We start from the raw sequence: 25,877 nt of genomic DNA, 5'->3' as shown, positions 1-25,877 counted from the left end.
GACGGCGCTTTTCCGACGAGTTTTTGATGTCGTATATGATTGTTTTCGACGTAGTGGGGATTCTTAGAAGCGCCCCCAAATTCAAAAAATGTTGGCAGGGTTACGAGTCTGTGGTAGCGATGAAGATGAAATGGAACTTTGAAATGCTGGCAGGGACTATTCAGTCCATTGTGATACCACATTTAACTAAAAGTACCTATTACATATGCGCACTTCTAATTTTAACCACTGAACCTTCTCTATTATTTACTTTTGTTGAACCAACCAGATAAGTAATAACAAAAACTATAGTAAAATCTAGAAATACAATAATTTATTAGCAAGAAACTCCGCCAAGTATCCTTATAAACTCCATTGAGAAATCACTTGAGTTTGTGGGAAAATAAATAATAATATTAAATAAAGGTGGTTATTAAGTTCGAGTTTAGCCGCTAGAAACGTCATTTTTCACGATTACTTTTCTTTAATAATCCATTTTAAGGAATACAAACTTTGCTTTGGGATTTTCCCCATCAAGTTATAATAAAATTTGCAACAAATACGTATAATTTCATGCATTTTTCTTACTGATTTAGTTTTCACTTTAGCGATTTTAGCGGCTAAACTCGAACTTAATACTCACCTTAAAGTCAAATTGTTTTCATATATGTAAAAACACTCATATGCTATTGAAACCATGGCAGAGACAGAATAACATTTTTCACAAGGTTAATTTTTCTGAATCATTTAATGAAATTGTATGCAATTAGTGTATCCAAGTTGTGATAAAATATAATCGTCGTCACACATACGCGAACAGGTCTAATATGTTTTTTTTTTGTCACCAACATATGACCCTTAAAAATATTTCTTCAAATTTTTATACGGCCCATATTTACATTTCTGTTCAATCATTTAACGGTAAGAGTCTATCAGCTGTTCGAGTTAATATGAAAACTGAAAGCCGCTAGGATATTGGCAAGAGAACATTACATGTCTAGTCAAGCAACAATTCTTGAAAAAATCCTCAGATAATCAATGATTTTTCGAAAGTTTGATGAAAGAAAAAAAAACTACCATACCCCGCCTTCATCGTTCATTTTCGATATCTAGGTTTATTTACCTTGCCCAAACCAAACCGTTGTCGAGGAAACTGTTATTAAGGTGATGATAATACAGAAAATAATTAAGAACACTACACAGATACCAACCTAACGAAAAACACTAAAAACAAAGTGAAAATGGGTACGACAAAGAACATTTGGTTAGCCGCTGAGTTGCACTCTGCACTCACTCTCTAGTAACAAAATGAAACAAATAATTTTTCCAGCCAAGTGAAACAGAATCGTAGTGTGACAATGCTTTAAACATTCATTGATTTAAAGCCGATAGCACCTACGTTATAGTATTACCATTTTAGGAAACGTTTATATGAAAAGTGAAATGTTAGCAAATTCACCGATGGTGGAGAAAAACAAAAGTGAGAAAATACAAAACAAAACCTATGAATTAAAAAGTAAGAGTGTAAAATGCAAAAGTGTGAACAATTGAGATTGGTATTGTACTTCCAAGGAATTAAATTTCACTACATGCTACTCAAACAGTACCTTGCATAAGTTTTCTTTTGAATGTGTTTTTGTTGTTACTATATATTGCTGCCATGGAGTTTAGATTTTGATTTTTAACTTCATATCATTTGAATTGGTTGTTAAGTGTCTCTGTCTTTCCTAATTGAGTTCTATAAAAATCAATGTGGCTACCAATGGATTATGAATGGATTACACATTTTTAATTAAGCTCATGTCGCCGTGTTAATTAGTCGCGGTTAAGTGACTTTATTCATAGTTTAATTTTGCAGAGATAAAAGTGAGAGTAAAAACGCCTCTCAAAATGTCTGATTGTCAAATTGAGACTGCGGCGAATTGACATTCGTTCCCATAGTTGATTAAATTACACCAACATACTAAACAAACAGGTAATGCACAAGTAACAGCTGATGACAGTGTGCTGTGCTATTACGCCAAAAAATGTAAGAAAATATGTCTGCTTGCGTACTTTTCCAGTAAAAACTTGCAAGAGTAAAAATGGATTTTAATCTCTTTGCTAAATATAGCAGAAATGTACGCGAAAGTATTCCAGTAACAAATTACCATAAACCAATTTACAGCATTTAAACCTGTTAAAACAACAATCATATTCACTTCTACTTGGCACTGTAAAATATATTACATGTACCATTTGTTTATGACTAAAACCCGGCTGGTAAATATGTGCTAACTCTTGCAAGTATTTACTGGGAAAAAATCTTCAGCAACAACTTACAACTTATCTGCTTCTCAAGTGTCAAATGAGATCTCTATTGCTCACCTTTTTAAGGTTTTTTTGATTAAACGAACGACTTGCTGTAAAAATAGGTGATAATTATCAAGAATTTAATGAATCAAGCAGTCCGTACATATTCTGTGGGGACATATGTTTCTTTGTGCTCATTGAGGCAAATCTAACACTCTTATTTGTTGTAGATTTCGAAGTTGCCCGCATTTTTCCAGCCCATACGGTGAAACAGAGTCGATGTCCTTTCACATTGATAAAATCTTCAAAAGATGAATAAAGTGTAGATAATATAAGAAAGAATTAGAAAATTGTCAAAAATATATATAAAAATCGTAAACGACCTTGCAAACGCGTTTTCTTTAATCACAGATTTTCAGTGCAAATGGTTTCATACCAATAAGGCTGTTTTGTCAATTGTATTTGTGGGAGGACGTCTTATCAATATACAAAATTGTAATAAAGAAAATCTCGCTTGCGAAAAGACCAATCATTTGTCGAATATTCACGCTTCGACAAAGAAAATGAGAATATTTAATTCACTCGGTACAATATAGTACTACAAATTGCAACCCAACAAAAATACAACTCTTCTTATAGCTATCAGTAAAGAGGAAGAGAGAGGATATAAACAAAATTCGCCGCCTTTTAAGTTTGGTTGTCAGTTGTATTCGAATTGTAAGCGAATTCAGCACACACACTACGCCAATAAAATTATTGTTTGACTTCACTTTGTAATCGCAGATCCGCGCAGCGCTCTGCAGCTGTTTTGTTTTTTCTATTTCTTAATCGAAGGTTTGTGAGTAATATAATCAACGGAAAAAATATATAAAATAATTATAAAATTTGTTGAAAACAATAGACTGCTATGGTCACAAAATAAACGCAATATCTGTTTCAATGGAAAAAAGAAAACTACAAATATTTCAAGCCCACACATAAAATTTACAAAAGTGAATAGGAGCAGCGGCGACAGAATAGCAGAAATAGAAAAATTTCGCGAAAATAAGGAAGTATGTGAGTGTGTGTTTTTGTAAAGTGTGAAGAAAATTGAAGTTAATTTTTAGTTTAGCAAACCTCGAACAATTTTAATTAAAGAAAGAACTAAACGGAAAGGAAATACAATTGCTCTCATTCTAATGTGTCAGAAATTGAGAACTCAAACGAAAATAGTTGGAAAAACACGAAACTCCAATTAAATTTTACCCAAAAGACTTCTGTGATTTTTTTGGGTTGAACACAACAACAACAAGAACAAGAAGCGGTGAGTTTTTCCCCCTTCTACTGCTGAGTGACACCAACCAAACCTCACTTTTTCGTTTTTTTTTCTTCTGGTCTTTTGATTCCACTATCGTATATGAGAGTGTGTGTGCTTGCTTGTATTTTTGAATTGAAGTCATACAAACGTTGTTGACGACGTTATTTTAACGGCGACGACGACAAACGGCGAGTCGAATAAACGACGACGTCAATTTTGTACTGCATCAACTAAAATATTGCTGTTTTTCTTCTTTTTCGGTCGGTCCCTGTGTGTGCTTGCTTGTTTGTCTCCATAGTCAACGGCAGCAATAGTTGTGAACCTACGCCAAAAATATAAACGAAATAACCAGCTAGAAGCAGCTAACATCAACCAACTCCCACTATGGAATTCATCACAATTGGCCAGAGTGTCAATATCAAACGAACTGATGGCCGTGTTCATGCAGCGGTTGTGTCTAAAATCAATGAATCGGGCAAATCCATAACAGTGGAATGGTATGAACGCGGCGAGACTAAAGGCAAGGAAGTAGAATTGGATGCCATATTGGCATTGAATCCTGAAGTACTGGAACAAGCCGAACAGGAGGTGGTACATGCGGCCCCTGAGCCCAAGAAAATAGCTACAGCACCAATAAATTTGTCCCGCAATGCCACACAAGGTGCCATAGGTCATCGCACCAGCCGGGCCACAATTAATGCGTCCAATATTCTCTCATCGGCCTCGGTGGCCGAGCATGTCGAGAATATACCGCCACAACAACAAATACAACCGCCTACTACCGGCATTGTACGCTCACGGACTACAAATAATGCTTCACGTCTAGCCTCGGCCACTGGAAGTGGTGGTGGTGGTGGTGGCGGTATGACCAACACCTCCAGCATTGGTAATACCTCTTCATATGGAGGAGCTGGCTCCAATTCAGTTGCTGCAGCTGGCAATGCACGTCGTTCCTATGTAGTCAAAGAGGTGGAACGTCTAAAGGAGAATCGTGAAAAACGGCGAGCCCGACAGGCAGAAATCAAAGAAGAAAAGAATGCCCTAATGAACCAAGATCCTGGAAACCCAAATTGGGAAACAGCACAAATGATACGTGAATATCAGTCCACATTAGAATTTAATCCATTGATCGATGGTCAAGCTGTCGAAGATCACCAGATAACAGTGTGTGTACGAAAGAGGCCATTGTCGCGCAAAGAAATCAATCGCAAAGAGATTGATGTCATCTCAGTGCCGCGAAAGGATACCTTAATTGTACATGAGCCCCGTAACAAAGTGGATCTAACAAAATTTTTGGAAAATCATAAATTCCGTTTTGATTATGCCTTCGATGATCGTTGTGACAATGCCATGGTTTACAAGTGAGTATAAATATTCAATGATAATATGTACAAACAAAAAGTTGCCAACAAGAAAGGGTAGAATAGTAGGTTTTTGTTTTCTATTGAATGCATATCGTATTTTGTTTTGAGGAAAGAAATACGAATATAACCAGAAAACAATAATATCCAAGTATATTCGAGTGATGTCATGGAATGCGTTTAGCATTTTGGTGTCACTGCATTATCGTCAACATAAGCAATGTTTTTTTTTTTTTTTTTTTTTTTTTAATAATATAAGTAGAAATTTGGGCTTTATTTATGTTTCAGTTAGTTTAGAGATTCTATTTGTATACAAAAGTGTTTTGATTTAATATTAGAACTTGGAATTTTATGCGTTTTTGGAATGGGTTCATTCCAATAATCATCAGTTTACAGGAGCTACTATTTTTCATTTCTCTATTTTCTAATGCAACATCCACATATCGGCGACCCATTGATGTAGATCCCTTAGTGCTAATTTGATGGTCTGGAAGGGAGCCAGCCACCGTGTTTCACGGCAATGTGGAATGCCGTCCGGCCTCGCCTATAAAAAGGGGGTCCCTTGACATTGGGGTAAACATAGATTCGGGTAGCTCTCAGAGAAGTTCACCACTGGGATATCACAATAGTTTAAGTAAGCCCGAAATATTGGACTGCAACTATACCTAACCTAATTGTCTGGAGGAGGAAGTATAGAGGAGACGTACTTGAGGGATGAGTATTGTCTTCTGTTTGTTTTTCAAATGCGTGTTGCTTATCTCTTTTGTGCCTGTCCCATTTCTTAATAAGTAGAGGCTTGATTTTTTTTAACTATTTCAATAACCGGAAATCGGAAATTTATCACTGTGTGTTGCTAGTGTCTTGTGAACGTTTATACATTTTTCCAAACTTTTCACCGGAAATGGGAATAATTTTCAAATTTATTATGATTCCGGGATCTCGCTCAAAAACGGTAAACAACTTTTATACAAAACGATTTCATTCTTTGTATGAAAATGCGTAAAATAATTGGGGAACTTTATCAGCGTATGGATATTTTTGAATGCTGCAGCAAATTTCTGGGATTGAATATAAAATAGGTCTAAAGCCAGTAAATGTAAAGTGGTTAAAAAACTTTAATCCGCAAACATTCCCTTATAACTCAAAGTCGATTTTGTGGTTAAAAGTTGATTTTGGTCACTATCAGAAGTCAATTAGATGATTTTGTGCAAAAGTCGATTTTACTCAATATCATAAGTCAATTAGACGATTTTTAAAAATATCACCGTTTTTTAAGAGTCAAAAAGTGGACTTCAATTTTTTTTTATTGAAAAATTAGATGTTCGATTTTTGTGTCCCTTTTTTTTGAGTTTTTTTTTCAAAATCTTTCTTAATTAAATTAAAATGCCTTGAAAATATCCTATAATCTGTACTACTAACCCCTATTTTCATGAAACTCCGTTAGTGCTATGTTAACTAACGAACTTTTAAACCGTGTTATGTACATATCTGTCATCTTGCGTATATATTCCATATGCCAGTTAGAAACTTAACTGCTCAAAATTTGTCAGTTAAAGTTAACCGGAGAAAAGATTTTTCCATTTTTCTTTCTGTTAACTAGCAGTTAAAGCCTAATGGAGCTACATGAAAATGACCGTAAGAGATTTAATTTTTTGTTATAAAAATGGTCATACTTTCCGACTTCAATCCAATTTCATTCTGAACTTCTCATTAATGTGAACCATATTGTCAAATTCTAGGTTTACCCTTTTTTTGTGTTAAAAAAATATCGCCAAACTAAAATTTTGCTATTTGCGATTCCGAATATCGGAATATGGGGGAATATAATTCCAATAAAATATCGGCTTTATTTATGGGAACAGGATTATGTTCGTTTTGTAGAGAACGGGGTAGTTTTTTTTAGAAAAATCCTTTATAAGTAGCCAACAAATTGTCAATCTCTTATTCATTAAAATTTTTACCCTTAGTACACAGAAAAAAATTTCACGAAAATTTTTCCAATTAAAATTTTAATTGAATTTTAAAAACTATTCCATTAAAAATTTAATTGATTCAAAAATTTTTTTAATTGAAATAAAAATTAATCACAAAAATTAATAGTATCAATTAATTTTTTTAATTGGATCAATTAATTATTTAATTGACTTTCAGTTAATTTTTTAATTGATACTAACATTTCTGAGATTGAAGACATTTCAATTAAAAAATTAATTGGATCAATTAATTTCGTGAATGAATCAGAAAAAAAATTTTGTGTGTAGTTAGGTGCTTGCACATTTAGTCGATATCTTTAAATTGCGGGATATTTGTAAATTTGTTATTTTTTCAGCAACAACTTGTTTTGGGAGTCCACTGTGTTCCACGCAATCGGTGCTCATTCCTAAACTTATTCACCCCAATCTTCAATTATTTGTTTTTTCAGCACAGAAAATTTTTTTTTGTCTTCAATCATGAAATTAATAATAACTCCATTTAATTTTTGATTGAAATTTTTTGAATCACAGAAATGATAGCATCAGCCAATGTCAATTAAAAAATTAATTGATACCGTTATTCCTTGTGATTGATACTTGGTTTAATTTAAATATTTGTTGAATCAATCAAATATTTTATTAAATATATATTTTTTTAATTCCATTAAATTTTTAATTGGAAAAATTGTGATTTGGAAAAAAATTTTAATTGAAAAAAAAAATTGCAAACTCAAGTTCAGATATAATATAAGGATTTTTTATGAAAAATGCTTTCCTCGAGTGAATAGAGCTTTTCCGCATTGGAGCTTTTTGGCACTATTGAAACATTTAATATTGATTTCGAAGTTTTCCTTCAAATCAGATATGAAAAATATTTCGCATCATTGTCATTCATATTTGGTTTGATTTAAATATTTGTTGAATCAATCAAATATTTAATTAGATATTTTTTTAAATTCCATTAAATTTCTAATTGGAAAAAATTGTGATTTGGAAAAAAAGAAAAAAAAAAATTAATTGGAAAAAAATTGGATATTAGATATGAATTTTTTTATGTAAAATTCTTTCCTCGAGTGAATAGAGCTTTTCCGCATTGGAGCTTTTTTGCACTATTGAAACATTTAATATTGATTTCGAAGATTTCCTACAAATCAGATATGAAAAATATATCGCATCATTCATTGTCATTGATATTTGGTTTATTTTAAATATTTGTTGAATCAATCAAATATTTAATTAAATATTTTTTTTTTCATTCCATTATATTTTTAATTAAAAAAAAATTGTGATTTGGAAAAAAATTTTAATTGGGAAAAATTGTAAAATTCTTTCCTCGAGTGAATAAAGCTTTTCCGCATTGGAGCTTTTTGGCACTATTGAAACATTTAATATTGATTTCGAAGTTTTCCTTCAAATCAGATATGAAAAATAAATCGCATCACCTATCCAACTCTAATAATATGTATATATCTAAGAACTCTGTTTTATTAAAGAAAACGCACAGCGAGGATTTGAGGGATCATAACAAAGCATAAGACACTTGGGAAAACACATGGTAAAAATTGGTTTAATGAATAATGGTATTTATAGATGGTATCTGTAACCAGAGGCTACAGAAGACTCCTACCATTTTCTGCACAGAAAAATTTTTTTTCCAATAAAAGTTTTAATTTAGTTTTAAAAAATATTCAAATAAAAATTTGATTCAACAAAGTTTTGAATTGAAACAAAAATTAATAGTATCAATTAATTTTTTTAATTGGATCAATTAATTTTTAATTGACTTTCAATTAATTTTTTAGTTGATACTACCATTTCTGTGATTGAAGACATTTCAATAAAAAATTAATTGGATCAATTAATTTCGTGATTGAAGACAAAAAATATTTTGTGTGTGTGTGTGCTAGTCTCCGGCATTTTCGTTTAGAAGAAACTATATAGGATATTATTGATGAACGAGACTGTAGTCTGAAGAATATACTTACATTCACCAAAGCCTCTGTGTGAACGACAAAAGAAAAAGAAAATTATTTTGAAAATGAAAAATAGAGAATAACAAGAGGGATCGCAATGAACCAATATGGTCTAAGTAAAAATCAATTTCTTTCTACGGATTGGCGTCACCCTCTATAGCCTGACCTAATCGAATTCTCATAGCTATCTATCTTTTGGAATTATGGCTGAATATGTTTTACCCCTTATAAAAAATATTTGCACGCCTTATTTCGGAATATTTTTAATCCCTATAAAAAAATGATATAATTATTCTCATGCATGTAATACTAAAAAGCGGAAGTAGCACAATAACCTCTTCAAAGATTAGGTATTCCGATTCGGTATATAAACAAATATTTTTACCTAATTGATATGAGTCACCCAGTAAAGAAAATACGCAATTATTTAATACGTATACTGTATAAATTAAAACATATTAAAGATAGCTCCAAAAATGAATCATATCTTGAAGAAGACTTTTTTTATTGGTGCGTTGGACTGATATTTTGGAGGAGAATATTTCAATTTGAGTTTTTTTTTATAAGAAAGTTTCATATATTTTTGTTGCGACCCAGATCCTATGGATAACCCAGTTTCTGTCAAATTTTGCACCCATACAACAATGAAAAGCAAAGAAGGAGAACATTTTGATTCAAACTTTTTAAATTTTATACAATTCAATTATTATTTTAATTGGATAAATTTTGGTGATATTTTTTCTGTATGGGGCGGGCAGTGTCTGAAATCTCGTCACCAATCCAAATGTTTTTGCTACAAAAATCTATATTTTATCTATCCATCTCAATTAGGCAGAGAGTTTTTAATTAAAATGTATGATTTCCCACATTTTTAGTTTTACATAAATTTCGAAACACCAAGAATTACTAGATTTGCTTTGTGAGTTTTTCAAATGCTTGGTTAGTTTATTTAGTTATTTTTGTCGCAGGAATTCAGTAAAAAAAGACAAACCATTTCCACCACATTTTAATGAAAATTATTTGTTAAGAAAAGCCGGTAATACAATATTACCCAACTCCAAAATAACATATGCCATAATTTTAGAATAATAATTTCTAGTCAATGCCGTATACAAAAGCAGAGAACACAGCTGATCGTGTTTTTCGAACGTTAAAAATTCAAATATTTATATTACACCTTCCATATAGTGCCATTTCCAGCTACACATTTTGTTTCCTACATTTTTTTTTTGCAATGCCACTCATAACGTTTAACAAGACAACGTTAGCTGGCGCTGTTAATGATGATTGTATATGGACGATATTGGGTTTTGTTGTCGTTGTTGCCATTGTCTTCGTCACTTGGAAGATTAGTCATCCAATCAACTGCCTTATTTCTTAGTACTCCACACATTCTCTCCACATACTTCTTCTTCAAGTGATGGTTTTGGGCTGTTGCTCTTTGTCCCCCACACATAGACAGTCGTGTTTAGATATTCACACGACCACAATGGTGGCAGAAGTAGACAGATCTTGGCATTTCAGGCTTTTGTGTGTGTGTTTTTTTTCGTTTTCTTTTCATCTTGCACAAATTTGTTTAAATTTTGTGGAGCTTAAGATGAATTTATTGTTGGTACTTTTATTTTATTTTGTCTCATACGAAAGTAGCTAAGCAATGCAGAGGTAACCGAAAACCTAAAAACTTATTGCATTAACAAATACATAGTTTTGAGAAAGTACATATTCTATGGCATGATAAAAATCGAACTTTATTTTATATATTATATATAACTTTTAGAAAATTTAAGGGCAATATTTTCCCCTTAGGACTGAATAACTATAAAAAATCCTCCAAGTTTAAAAGGACTGTTCTGAGAAATTATCTTTAGGGTTTCTAAGCTTTGTTTGCATACCGTCTTATGGTATTGCGTGCGTAGAGCAAATGATCAATAAAATTTTATTTCAATAGAAAATTTTGTCAAAATTTTATTTCTATAGAAAATTTTGTCCAATTTTTTTTTTCTACAGAAAATTTTGACCAAATTTTATTTATATTGAAAAATTTGTCAAAATTTTATTTCTATAGAAAATTTTGTCCAAATTTTATTTCTATAGAAATTTTTACTTCTGTAGAAAATTTTGTCAAAATTTTATTTCTATAGAAAATTTTGTCCAAATTTTTTTTCTATAGAAAAATTTGTCCAAATTTTATTTCTATAGAAAATTTTGTCAAAAATTTATTTCTATAGAAAATTCTGTCAAAATTTTATTTCTATAGAAAATTTTGTAAAAAATTTATTTTTATAGAAAATTTTGGCCAAATTTTATTTATATCGGAAAATTTGTCAAAATTGTATTTCTATATAAAATTTTGTCAAAATTTCATTTCTATAGAAAATTTTGTCCAAATTTTATTTCTATAGAAAATTTTGTCAATTTTATTTCTATAGAAAACTTTGTCAAAATTTTATTTCTATAGAAAATTTTGTCAACATTTTATTTCTATAGAAAATTTTGTCAACATTTTATTTCTATAGAAAATTTTGTCAAAATTTTATTTCTATAGAAAATTTTGTCAAAATTTTATTTCCATAGAAAATTTTGTCAATATTTTATTTTTATATAACATTTTATTTTTATAGAAAATGTCAACATTTTATTTCTAAGCTTTGAATGCATATCGCCTTATGGTATTGTGTAATATATAAAAATATCAGATGCTCAATAGAGATATATGCGATTGCTCGCGTTTCTACTTTAAAGCCTTTGAAGATGCGTTTGATGAATGTCTTTGTTTGTTTTTCTGTTTCTCTGCCACATTGGTCATCTTTTTTTCATTAAAATAGATGCGAAACGATAGCATTTTGTATTGATTAATTTCTTTTGCTTATTTCCAAAAGTTGTTTATTTAATCGATTATGCTTTCTGTGTTAGTGTGTGTGCGTTTGTGTTTGTTTAAATTTTTGCAGCTTTTCGTTTTGTGGCTTGAGAATTGATTTCCTTATGGAAATTTCATTAACCTCAAAAGTGTTTCTGGGTTTGGTAAATGTCTTTCTTTTTTTCGAAATTATAAATTAAACTGAGATCACTGCCCGTTTGTAATACCATAAAAGTCTCAATTTATTTTAAACAGAGCAATTCTTCTGCCCTTTTTAGATGTAATAAATTAATCTTATTACTATACACAAGGAAATTGGAAATATTACACTAAAAAATAAGATAACTTATAAAATTATGTTTTTTTACAAGCATACAAATCTTTGGTGAAATCTACCAAAATTTTATTTTTATAAGAAATTTTTTAAAAATTTTATTTCTATAGAAATTTTTTGTCAAAATTTTATTTCTATAGAAAATTTTGTCAAAATTTTATTTCTATAGAAAATTTTGTCAAAATTTTATTCCTATAGAAATATTTTAAAAATTTTATTTTTATAGAAAATTTTGTGAAAATTTTATTTCTATAGAAAATTTTGTCAAAATATTATTTCTATGGAACATTTTGTGAAAATTTTATTTCTATAGAATTTTTGCCAAATTTTATTTCTATAGAAAATTTTGTCAAAATTTTATTTCTATAGAAAATTTTGTCAAAATTTTATTTCTATAGAAATTTTTTGTCAAAATTTTATTTCTATAAAAAATTTTGTCAAAATTTTATTCCTATAGAAAATTTTATTTCTAAAGAAAATTTTGTCAAAATTTTATTTCTATAGAAATTTTTGTCAAAATTTTATTTCTATAGAAAATTTTGTCAAAATTTTATTTCTATAGAAAATTTTTCAAAATTTTATTTCTATAGAAAATTTTTCAAAATTTTATTTCTAAAGAAAATTTTGTCAAAATTTTATTTCTATAGAAATTTTTGTCAAAATTTTATTTCTATAGAAATTTTTGTCAAAATTTTATTTCTATAGAAATTTTTGTCAAAATTTTATTTCTATACAAAAATTTTGTCAAAATTTATTTCTATACAAAAATTTTGTCAAAATTTTATTTCTATAGAAAATTTTGTCAAAATTTTATTTCCAAGAAATTTTTGTAGAAAATTTTGTCAAAATTTTATTTCTATAGAAAATTTTGTCAAAATATTATTTCTAAGAAATTTTTGTCAAAATTTTATTTCTATAGAAAATTGTGCCAAAATTTTATTTCCACAGAAAATTTTGAACAAAATTTTATTTCTATAGAAAATTTTGAACAAAATTGTATTTCTATAGAAAATTGTGAACAAAATTTTATTTTATAGAAATTTTTTTCAAAATTTTACTTCTATAGAAAATTTTGTCAAAATTTTATTTCTATAGAAAATTTTATTTCTTAGAAAATTTTATCAAATTTTTATTTCTATAGAAAATTGTGTCAAAATGTTATTTCTATAGAAAATTTTGTCAAAATTTTATTTCTATAGAAAATTTTGTCAAAATTTTATTTCCATAGAAAATTTTGTCAAAATTTTATTTCCATAGAAAATTTTGCCAAATTTTTATTTTTTTTTTTTATTTATTGTCAAAATTTTATTTCTACAGAAAATTTTGTCAACATTTTATTTCTATAGAAAATTTTGTCAATATTTTATTTCTATAGAAAATTTGGTCAAAATTGTAATTCAATACAAAATTTTGTCAAAATTTTATTTCTATAGAAAATTTTTCAATAATTATTTGTGGAGTTTTTTGTGGCCAAACGCGACTTAAGGTGATAAAATAAGCAAATAGTTTATAATTCTGGATCGCAGTCTCAAAACTATGGACAACATTTTTTGATGGGCACAAAGTGTAGTCAATTTCCATCTAATGTTTATCATCGTTGCAAAGCGCATTTTTGTTTGATGTAACTAATAGGCGGTGTTAGATTGTAGCTTTCACTGTGTCTTAGTTTTTGTCCCCCACCAAAACTAAAACATACCTCCCAAAACTAACGTAGACATATTCATCACAATATGGAAAGAAATGGGGGAAATTGTCCCATGCCGACGTAATTAAACAATGCTTGGTTTTCTGTTTTGTTTTTTTTTTTTTATATAGAGTGGGGGAGCTAGCTTATGTTTAAACAATATCTAATCGACTTTTCCCCTTACACCATACAATGCGTCATTTATTCATTCATGATTAGCGTTGAATGCACACCGCTGGGCTCTAGTTTTGATTTATTTCAAGTTGTCGAGTGATATGGTAGCTGATAGCAATCCCCACAATGAGTCGACCTTGCGTGTGCTGTAATTCTCCACTCCATTGTTTTAGCGCGTTGACTTGACAATTGGACATATGGTCCCGACTGCAGTCTTTGTGTTTTTTTGTTGTGATCAATGAAAATCCATTGAAAAGCGCTTAAGAAAGGCAAAACTGTAGGAGCATCTGTCATGAATATTATCAAAAGAAACGCTTCCTATTTTGAACATGTTCTTACTAGTTGATACCCCCCTTCGTTTTATTGTAACATATATCCATGTATCGAAATTTTTCTCTACATATCCATAGAACTAGAATGTTAAGGATATACCTTAAACTTTAAGCCAAGAGCTTTTAGAAACAAAGCTATGCAAATGCCAAAACAATATTGGAATTGTTTTACAGACCGGATTTGTAAGAAAGTTTAAAGTAGGCATATGTCAAAAATGTAAAGGAATCTGACATTGAGTAGGAAAATTTTAACTAAACTCTTGGCAAAAACAAAATGGAAAAGTTGTTGTTGGCTATAGAAAACATGGATTTTTTCACGTTTGATTATTTTATACCATCGTTATAGGATAGAATATGTTGGTAACACATAAAAATATAGATTTCCGATCATATATAGGCAATAAATCATATAAGAAAAAGAGGTACGACGATGCAAACTTTGGCCAAAATTTTAATTCTATAGAAAATTTTGCCAAATTTTTATTTCTTTTTTTTTTTTTTTCAAAATTTTACTGCTATAGAAAATGTTGTCAAAATTTTACTGATATAGAAAATTTTTTCAAAATTTTATTTCTATAGAAAATTTTGTCAAAATTTTATTTTTATAGAAAATTTTGTCAAAATTTTATTTCTATAGAAAGTTTTGTCAAAATTTTATTTCTATAGAAAATTTTGTCAAAATTTTATTTCTATAGAAAATTTTGTCAAAATTTTATTTCTATAGAAAATTTTGTCAAAATTTTATTTCTATAGAAAATTTTGTCAAAATTTTATTTCTATAGAAAACTTTGTAAAAATTTTGTTTCTATAGAAAATTTTGTCAAAAAATTTTTTTGTCAATATTTATTTCTGTAGAAATTTTGTGAAAATTTTATTTCTATAGAAAATTTTGTCAAAATTTTATTTCTATAGAAAATTTTGTGAAAACTTGATTTCTATAGAAAATTTTGTCAAAATTTTATTCCTATAGAAAATGTTGTCAAAATTTTATTTCTATAGAAAATTTTGTCAAAATTTTATTTCTATAGAAAATTTGGTCAAAATTTTATTTCTATAAAAAATTTTGTCAACATTTTATTTCTATAGAAAATTTTGTCAAAATTTTATTTCTATGGAGAATTTTGTCAAAATTTTATTTCTATAGAAAATTTTGTAAAAATTTTATTTCTATAGAAAATTTTGTCAAAATTTTATTTCTATAGAAAACTTTGTCAAAATTTTGTTTCTATAGAAAATTTTGTCAAAATTTTTTTTGTCAATATTTATTTCTATAGAAATTTTGTGAAAATTTTATTTCTATAGAAAATTTTGTCAAAATTTTATTTCTATAGAAAATTTTGTCAAAATTTTATTTCTATAGAAAATTTTGTGAAAACTTGATTTCTATAGAAAATTTTGTCAAAATTTTATTTCTATAGAAAATGTCGAAATTTTATTTCTATAGAAAATTTTGTCAAAATTTTATTTCTATAGAAAATTTTGTCGAAATTTTATTTCTATAGAAAATTTTGTCAAAATTTTACTGCTATAGAAAATTTTGTCGAAATTTTACTGCTATAGAAAATTTTGTCGAAATTTTATTTCTATAGAAAATTTTGTCAACATTTTACTGCTATAGAAAATTTTGTCGAAATTTTACTGCTATAGAAAATTTTGTCAAAATTTTACTGCTATAGAAAGTTTTGTCAAAATTTTACTGATATAGAAAATTTTTTCAAAATTTTATTTCTATAGAAAATTTTGTCAAAATTTTATTTCTATAGAAAATTTTGTCAAAATTTTATTTCTATAGAAAATTTTGTCGAAATTTTATTTCTATAGAAAATTTTGTCAAAATTTTACTGCTATAGAAAATTTTGTCGAAATTTTACTGCTATAGAAAATTTTGTCAAAATTTTACTGCTATAGAAAGTTTTGTCAAAATTTTACTGCTATAGAAAATTTTGTCAAAATTTTACTGCTATAGAAAATTTTGTCAAAATTTTATTTCTATAGATTTTTTTGTTTTAATTGCTATAGAAAATTTTCTCTATTTTTTTTTTGTATAAAGAAAATTTTGATAAAATGTTATATCTATAGATTTTTTCCAATTTTTATTTCTATAGACCAATTCGTGATCTATTATCGATTGTTGGCCGAAGCATATTCTTCGGTCTAGCTCTAGTTGCTTTCACTGAAGAATACTTTTAGTTTTTATATTTTGTATCCTCCTAAATTAATTGTACTATGGCGACTCCTAAGTCTGCAGCTGTCTTTTAATAACAAGGAAGACAGAGCTGAGTATTTTTATTCAATGTCAAAACTTAGTCCCTTTAGAAAAGTGCAGGCTGATTTTTTTATTTATTTTAATCTTATTTTGCAACAGAAGTTATTTATTTGTCTTTTTTACTTTTAAAACTATAAAACTGATTCTTCTGTTTTTCCACAACCAATTTGGTGGGTTATTTAAATGTAATTCTATAGCAAACAATTTTCTAATATACATATTTCTAGTAAAAACTTTTTTATATATCATACTGTAGCCTTGAAAATTGTTCATCAATTGTTACACTTTTCTGTTGGGATTTTCTTCCAACAAAATTGGATGGGTTTGAAAGAATCTATATACATTTGTATGTAGCCCGGAAGTCTTGCATATACATTCTCTATTATTAAATGACTTGAGTCCTGCTCCACCATCAACTCGTTTATATAAAACTTGGCAATGTTATTACATGCACAAACCTTATTTTTCTTTGCATTTGATTTCCACATGGCAAGAATGCCATGGAATTATTTTTATCGGTCATTTCAGTTAAGCCTTTTCTCTTCTCCTTGACACCGAAATTTTGATTATTTAGTTTATTTTTCTAGCGTTGCATTCAACCAAAACACAAAATACAACCAAACCTTTGACATTGAAATGGGGGGTTTTAGCAACAAATGAAAAGTATTTTCGTAATATGGGTTTGGCTTGCCCAATAATTTGATGAATCGTCTTTTTGTATTCGCACTTGCAACTTGTTTTCTAATGACAAATTGCCGCAAATTTAAATTTTTTACTCCAAACAAGTGTGATCGATAGGGTGTGTTACTTTTATGGCGGCAAATAACAAATGTAAATAAATCAATTTGCTTAAAATAAAAGATCTTTGTAACAATTAGCTCGGTAACACAATTAGAGTGTATTGTTTTTTTTTCTACTAATTATCGTCGTTAGATTTTTTGATTTGATAGGCAATAATAAACTATATTTACAATATTGTTTATTTAAATGTATATTATTATATTGTTTCATTATTACTAATTTTGGCGTTTCATTTGTTTTAGGTATACTGCAAAACCACTGGTGCAAACCATATTCGAAGGTGGTATGGCCACTTGCTTTGCTTATGGTCAGACCGGCTCGGGAAAAACTCACACCATGGGTGGAGAATTCAATGGCAAAACACAGGATTGTAAAAATGGTATTTATGCTATGGCAGCTAAGGATGTATTTACTTATTTGAATGGACCAAGGTTTCGCCATTTAAATTTGGTTGTGTCTGCTAGTTTCTTTGAGATTTATAGTGGCAAAGTAAGTTTCAAAATCTATTATAAATTGGTGATATTAATAAATTGTTTTCATTCTATAATTTTCTTTGCTATTGCAGGTTTTTGATTTACTTTCGGATAAACAAAAACTTCGTGTACTAGAGGATGGTAAACAGCAAGTTCAAGTTGTCGGTCTCACTGAGAAGGTAGTCGACAGTGTTGAAGAAGTGCTTAAACTTATACAGCACGGCAACAATGCTCGCACCTCCGGTCAGACCTCAGCCAATGCGAATTCATCGCGTTCTCATGCAGTATTCCAAATTGTCTTACGTCCACCCGGTTCCACAAAAATCCATGGCAAATTCTCATTTATAGATTTAGCTGGTAATGAACGTGGTGCTGATACATCATCGGCCAATCGTCAGACACGCATGGAAGGTGCTGAGATTAATAAATCTCTATTGGCTCTCAAAGAATGTATACGTGCTTTAGGTAAACAATCGGCTCATTTACCCTTCCGTGTCTCGAAATTAACACAAGTACTGCGAGATTCATTTATTGGCGAAAAGAGTAAGACCTGCATGATTGCTATGATTTCACCCGGCTTAAGTTCATGTGAGCACACTCTAAATACGTTGCGCTATGCGGATCGTGTTAAAGAATTGGTTGTAAAGGAATTACCCGATGTATTGCGTGAAGAGGATGCCGAACAATTGATGTACGAAGAGGATGAGGAAACCAATAATATACAGCATGTCCAACAAAAGCCCATACGACATAATAATCACACTAATCACAATAATAATAATAACAACAAAAATGGACAAATGTCGGCAAATGATTTGGCATTGTTGCGTTCGTTGAGCGTAAGTATTTTCATTCCATTTCATTTTGATTTTATTTATTTTACAATTAAAACAAATAAAATTGCTTGTGATGAAGAGAGGGAATTTGTTAGCATTCAAATTAACGAAATAACATGGGTTTGTCGTTTTCTGCTCTCTATCCCCTCCTGGGCCAATCCTTCTACTGTCTATCTATTTATTGTTTGCAGTATAGAGTCGTAGATTTTATCGCGTAAGGAACCCCGCTATTGAATTAAAAAAAATGATAGAAATTAAACCCCTCTATTGAATTTGGAAAAATAATAAAATGTCGATATCATTCCCAAATAAATCTGCCGTCCGATCAGCATAATCATTCGTTGACTTGCGCATTCGAGAAAACTCGAATTTGATATAACTCCCATGGAATTCCCAGCTGCTATGCTTTAATTAATTATAATTTAATTATATATATTTTTTTACTACTACACAAAATTTTTTTTCTGATTCAATAACGGTATTAATTGATCCAATTAATTTTTTAATTGAAATTTCTTCAATCACGAAAATGATAGTATCAATCACAGTTTTAATTCCGCATAATACTTGATTAAAAAATTAATTGATTTCATTAGAAAATTTCAATGATTTTTTTAATTGATACAATTAAAAATTTAATTAATGTTGATTGCAAAGCTCAATTAATTTTTTAATTAAAATAGGTAACTATTTTCAATTACTTTCTGAATTGGCTTAGTGTTTTTAGTTTGATTAAAATTTGATTGTTTAATAAATTTTTAACTAAAGAAATATCCATCACTGTTTTAACTGACTTACGGCCAATTTCATGTAGCTCCGTTAGGCTTTAACTGCCAGTTAACAGAAAGTAAATTGCAAATATCTTCTCTCCAGTTAACTTTAACTGAAAAATTTTCGTCAATTAAGTTCCTAACTGGCATATGGAATATATATGCAAGATGACAGCTTCGTCCATAATACGGTTCAAAGTTGGTTAGTTAACGGAACAGTAACGGAGCTTTATGAAAATGGGGGTTAGTCTTCCGAGTTCGATTAAAAAGTTAATTGTATCAATACATTTTTAAATTATTTTTTTTTTAATTTTCAATCATTGACTTAATTAACTTAATGTTTCTATCTTGATTAAAAAGTTAATTGTATCAATAAATTTATTCATTGAAAAAATGTTCAACTTCAATCAACTTTTTAATTGGAAATATTTTGGTCATATTTTTTCTGTGATAGTTTACTTTCTTTGATTATTTCAGTCAAAAGTTATAGTTTTAAAAATAGCGGTCAATGTTTGCTATTCCAGCAAACAGGGACTGCTTCTTCCTATCAGCTACACAGCTGAAAGAGAAAATTCCATTCAACCAATGTTGGGGATTGGGGATCTGCGAGGAAGACTTTTTGGTTTGGGGACTTGGGGATTTGATGGCGAATTTCTATAAATTTCGGAATTTTTGTGTGGATTTTTTGAAATATTTTTGATTGAAGTAGGTCCCAGACCACCAGATTTTGACCACCGGTCTCGTTGAGTTTCTGTTGTGAAATATTGATCATATTGAAACTCTCAAACTAGCATGACGAAGATTTCATACCTTTTGTTCAATTTGTAAATAATCAAGAATTTTTCGAGTTGAGAGTATATGAGATTTGGTGCAGGGAAGTCAGTATACAGTGCAGCGAAATATTCGGTTGCTCCACGAATTTCAATGGCAAAATTTAAATAATGTTTTATTTTTTTATACCCTTCGCCACTGTGGATTAGGGTGTAGGTGGTGAATGAATGGATTTAGTTGTTCCATTATTTTGTCTGCTTGTTCTGCAATGTCTTCAAAATTATCTTTTTTCCCAGTGAGGATTATTTTAACGTTCTCTGGCATCTGTTCATAGAATAAAGCTTTTAAAACTGATTCACTGACCTGACCAGTTGACGCATTGCGCTTTATTTGTAAGTAATGGCTGGGTTTTTGATCCCCAATGAACGCCTGAGTTTCTTTTCGTCGGTTTCTGTGAATGCGGAAATAAGCTTCTTTTTTAATGCCTCGTACTTACATCCCTCGAATGTTGTAGCCATTATAATATCTGACGCAAATTCTAGTGTTTCCGGGTCTAAATTACAAATTATATGGTCGTATTTAGTTTAACTTCTTGTAATTCGATTGACTTTGAATACAGCTTCAACTTGAATGAACCAGAGTTTAGGGTTTCGCTTCCAAAGTGGTGGAATTTTTACGCTGCTTTCGGAGGCAATTTGAGGCAGTGCCTGTTGAAAAGCTAAAGAGTTTTGAAGGTCTGAGCCTTCTCTTCCAGTATTTTCTTCAGTCATAGTGTTCTTATGTCGGGGTCACCAATGTAGGTGGTCCAAATAAAGCGCTCTATTTATCAAAATGTAAAATCATTTATTTAAAAAAAATTGATTTAAATAATTTGAAAAAGTAAAACTGAAATGAATAAATAATTTGACAAAAAAAAAACACAAAACAAATTAGATTCAAAAAAATGAAATTTAAAATCGAGTATCGCCACAAGGGTATCATATGCTTGCAACACCCAGAAGGAGACGAGATAGACACATGGTATCATTGGCAATATTGCTTAGGATCGGTCCCTGAGTCGATATAGCCATGTTCGTCCGTCTCTCTGTGAAGACATTTTTGTAATCAAAGTGCAGGTCGCAGTTTTAGTCCAATCGACTTCAAATTTGGTACAAGTTTCTGTTTTGGGTCAGAATATAAATAACAGACACAGCCCTCGAGCTCGTTCTTAACAATTAATTCATTAATTGGAAAAATCAAATACAGGTCGAATACAATAAAAACAAGTTTGGAACATCCGAATATAACCTTATTGATTTTCAAAGAAATAGGTTCAGATTTAGATATAGCTCCCATATATATCTTTCGCCCGATAATGACTTATATGGCTCCAGAAGCTAGAGATTTACCTTGATTTGCTTGAAATTCTGCACAAGGAGTACAATTAGTAGTATAGTCAAGTGTGCTAAATTTGATTGAAATCGGTTCAGATTTAGATATAGCTCCCATATTAATGTTTTTCCGAATTGGGCTAATATCGCCAAAATACCCACCTCCACTGCTATGTCAAAAAATTATAAAAATGAATCGAAATCAAATTCTCCTAATACATATCTATCGACCGATAAATCATAAATGCACTTTTGCGAAATTGTATAAAAATGGCTGCATATTTAAAAATTTCCATATTGTTTACTAACATTGTGCAGGGCATTAGCTGATTTAAATTTTAAGTCAAGAGATTTTGTAGAAAAAAAAAATTGGGAATATAAACCCTTATATATAGAACCCAACAAACTTGAAGGATTTGAAGGATGTTTGAATTGAATTGAATTTGAGATGGTATCAACTTTAGACTTTCCTTTTTATACCCTCCACCATAGGATGGGGGTATATTCACTTTGTCATTCCGTTTGTAACACATCGAAATATTGCTCTAAGACCCCATAAAGTTTATATACTCTGGGTCGTGGTGAAATTCTGAGTCGATCTGAGCATGTCCCTCCGTCTGTTGAAATCATGCTAACTTCCGAACGAAACAAGCTATCGACTTGAAACTTGGCACAAGTAGTTGTTATTGATGTAGGTCGGATGGTATTGCAAATGGGCCATATCGGTCCACTTTTACGTATAGCCCCCATAAAAACGGAAATTTGACATGCGGATCCTCTAAGAGAAGCAAGTTTCATTCGATCCGGCTGAAATTTGGAACATGGTGTTAGTATATGGTCTCTAATGACCATGCAAAAATTGGTCCACATCGGTCCATAATTATATATAGCCCCCATATAAACCGATCACCAGATTTGACCTCCGGAGCCACTTGGAAGACCAACATTCATCTGATTCAGTTGAAATTTGGTACGTGGTGTTAATATATGGCCTCAAACAACCATGAAAAAATTGGTCGAAATCGGTCCATAATTATATATAGGCCCCATATAAACCGATCCCCAGATGTGACCTCCGGAGCCCCTTGGAAGAGCACACTCAACCGATTCGGTTGAAATTTGGTACGTGATGTTAGTATATGATATCCAACAACCATGCAGGAATTGGTTCATATCAGTCCATAATTATATATAGCTCCCATATAAACCGATCCCAGATGTGACCTCCGGTGCCTCTTGGAAGAGCACACTCATCCGATTCGGTTGAAATTTGGTACGTGGTGGTAGTATATGATATTTAACAACCATGCCAAAAGTGGTCCATATCAGTCCATAATCATATATAGCCCCCATATAAACCGATCCCGAGATTTGGTTTCGAGCCTCTTGGAGGAGCAAATTTCATCCGAGTCAGTTGAAATTTGGTACATTGTGCTAGTATATGGCCGTTAACAACCATGCCTAACTAGGTCCATATCGGTCTATAGTTATATATAGCCCTCAGATAAATCGATCCCCATTCACACAAAAATTGGTCCATATCAAGTTCATAATTGTATATAGGCCCCCATATAAGCGACCCCCATATTTCAATTCTGGCTTTCTACGTATCGTGCAAAAAGTCCTTATCGATTATTTGTAGACTTACCTATACATAACTTTTTTGTGTAATATATACACACAAAAAAAAATTTTTCTGATTCAATAACGAAATTAATTGATCCAATTAATTTTTTAATTGAAATGTCTTCAATCACAGAAATGATAGTATCAATTAAAAAATTAATTGAAGGTCAATTAAAAAATTAATTGATCCAATTAAAAAATTAATTGATACTATTAATTTTTGTGATTGATTTTTGTTTCAATTAAAAAATTTGTTGATTCAATTAAATTTTTATTTGAATATTTTTTAAAACTCAATTAAAATTTTAATTGGAAAAATTTTCGTGAAATTTTTTTCTGTGTACCACGTATGGACTAACTCACAATTTAGAAAACGATGTTAAGAAGTTTTAAGATACCACAAGCCAAGTGAATCGATTGTGGATGAAAGTCTTTCGTAGAAGTTTCTACGCAATCCATGGTGGAGGGTACATAACATTCGACCTGGCCGAACTTACAGCCGTATATACTTGTTTTTTTTTTTTTGTTATAAAAAAATTTTCACAAATGTATTTCACAGCAATTTTAGTTTTAAGTTGGGAATGTTTGGGGATGAAAGCTCTCCAATTTGGCGACAAAAACAGCAAGAAAAATACTAGCAACACTGCACACACAAACTTTTCATAATTATGACCTTGTTATCAACATTTTCAATCGCTTTATTTTTATATATAATACAAATGAACATTTTATACAAAGTTATGAATTTCTTGATTTTCTTAATTATTAATTTTATTCAAAATTTATGTAATTTCATTATCCTTTTTTCTAATTACAGGAACATGATATGTCCGATGAACTATTGGACCAACATGCAGCTATATCTGATTTACAACAAACCGAAGAAATGGTTGTCGATCAACATCGAGCTATTAATGATTTCCTATCGCAATTCTTACCGGAATCTATGCGCCTCTATAACCTAACTAATTACGTAGATTATGATCAGGATTCATACTGTAAAGAGGGCGAAGCCTATTTCACTCAATTGGCAGAAATGGCAACAAGTTGTAGAGATCTAATGGCTGACTTCCGCACAAAATTAGCCAAGGAAGAGATGCTTTCGTGTACTGTCAAACCACCAGGCAAACGTTAAAATTGTTTTGGGTTGTCTCGCTTTGAAACATGTGAACGATAAAGAAAAGTATCAAAAGAAAACTGAAAGAAAAAAAAAACAAAACAAATACTCTCTATAAAACTAATTTTAAAAAGGAAACAACAAAAGAAAAGCAAAAGAAAAAACAACTGAGAATATGATAGCAACAGCCTCTAGTAGTAGTTATAATTAACTTTAAATGTCATATACATATATAAATTAAACAAAAAACAAAATGAAAATTAACAGTGCCGTTAGGAAATGCACTTAAAAAATCAATTAACACCTTTACGTTTTAAACAAACCAACTAAGTAATAAAAAAAATAAAAACAAAAACAAACTCGACACAGCGAGATAAACACACAAAAATACCCAAGAAACCCTTAGGACGACAACAGTAAACAAAAGCTTAATCTAGCCAAATCCTATTTCTTTATGCTATGTCAAGTAACAGAAAATATCCACAGCCTCCCCCCCAAAAAAAAGACATTCTGGTTTTTTCCCACAAAGTCTCAGTTCAAAACGAAATTTTACACGTGAGATTACCCATTGTTTTAAACTATCAGAGCTAGAGATTGTTTTTTGTTTTGTAAATTACATTTTAATATCCTCATCCTCTATCGCCTTTTTTATACAAATCATATCATTTATTATAAATATTTCCTTTTGAAAAATAATAACAAAAACAGGACTTTTTGTTTCCTAATTGTCGTGTCGCATTAATTTATTTTTTATTTAACTTGTACTACTACTGTTCATTACTACTTCTAATTTTAAATTATATTATTATTATTATTACATTTATATTTTATTATACCACAAACAAAAAAAAAAAAAACAAAAATCATAAACATAGAAAAACTTCCACGAAAATTTCCCTTGGAGAAAAATCAAGTATTATTGTGAACCATACTCTTCCGCCCGACACATACAAGTCGTGTGTAGCTGGAAGCTGGATGTTCCCAAAAAACTAAAAAACAAACAAAAATTATTTGTGAATTCGAAGTTTCTAAATATGATATGATGAGAAAAAGACATTTTTTTGTAAAACTGAAAAGAGAAAAAAAAATCATTAAAATTGTTTTCGTTTTAACTGAAGAAGCATTCTTTAATTTATTTCTAATTAACGCAATGCCTAAAATATATTAATGTTTATATATAATGATTTCGTTGACTCAAGTCTTTTTTATATTTTAGTTATGTTTTCCCATTCCCTTGTCCATGGCATAGTTTTAAAATTGTTTGTTTGAAGCCTCAGCTAGAAATTTTTTGAGATGTTTTAAATTCGTTTTCTAAATCAAAATTTGTTTATTTTGTTTTATACAAATTTCATGTCTATAAGCTCAATTTGTTCTAAAGTGCAGTTAGTAGTAGTTCGCCTTAATGTAAAAACTAATTTTATAAATAAATCTGAGGATAGATGAAGGTTATGATAAAGAACAATTTGAATAAAAAAACTGCACTTTACCTATTAATGATAAAAAAAAAAACAAAATTTATATACACCACCAATAAACTATCCGCCCTTTTTCTATATACATCCTTCTCTATATGAAAAAATAGTCCGTATTA

General features: G+C 29.9%; 1 protein-coding gene across 5 annotated transcripts; it reads left to right on the top strand.

Annotated features, from left to right (window-relative positions):
• Positions 1 to 1,006: 1,006 nt before the first annotated feature.
• Klp10A (kinesin-like protein 10A) lies at positions 1,007 to 25,467 on the top strand. 5 transcript variants are annotated; one of them, XM_075299818.1, is made up of 5 exons: positions 1,007 to 1,143; positions 3,867 to 4,929; positions 17,566 to 17,812; positions 17,889 to 18,635; positions 23,987 to 25,467. In XM_075299818.1, the coding sequence occupies exons 2-5, from the start codon at positions 3,953 to 3,955 to the stop codon at positions 24,302 to 24,304; spliced, it is 2,289 nt and encodes a 762-aa protein (XP_075155933.1). In that variant the 5' UTR covers positions 1,007 to 1,143; positions 3,867 to 3,952; the 3' UTR covers positions 24,305 to 25,467. The 5 variants fall into 5 exon arrangements, with proteins under 5 accessions (XP_075155933.1, XP_075155931.1, XP_075155929.1 ...); XM_075299816.1 differs by lacking the exon at positions 1,007 to 1,143 and adding an exon at positions 2,955 to 3,105; XM_075299814.1 differs by lacking the exon at positions 1,007 to 1,143 and adding an exon at positions 3,112 to 3,323.
• Positions 25,468 to 25,877: the final 410 nt, after the last annotated feature.

The sequence above is a fragment of the Haematobia irritans genome, chromosome 3 (genome assembly GCF_050003625.1).
Source record: "Haematobia irritans isolate KBUSLIRL chromosome 3, ASM5000362v1, whole genome shotgun sequence".
NCBI lineage: Eukaryota > Metazoa > Arthropoda > Insecta > Diptera > Muscidae > Haematobia > Haematobia irritans.
Note: the sequence above shows the minus strand (reverse complement) of the source record. Positions and strands in the feature narration are given on the sequence as shown.

Coding starts and splice junctions, on each gene's coding strand:
- Klp10A (XM_075299818.1), top strand. CDS start 3,953: ATGGAATTCATCACAATTGGCCAGAGTGTCAATATCAAACGAACTGAT. Junction 4,930..17,565: donor GACAATGCCATGGTTTACAA/GTGAGTATAAAT, acceptor CATTTGTTTTAG/GTATACTGCAAAACCACTGG. Junction 17,813..17,888: donor TTGAGATTTATAGTGGCAAA/GTAAGTTTCAAA, acceptor TTGCTATTGCAG/GTTTTTGATTTACTTTCGGA.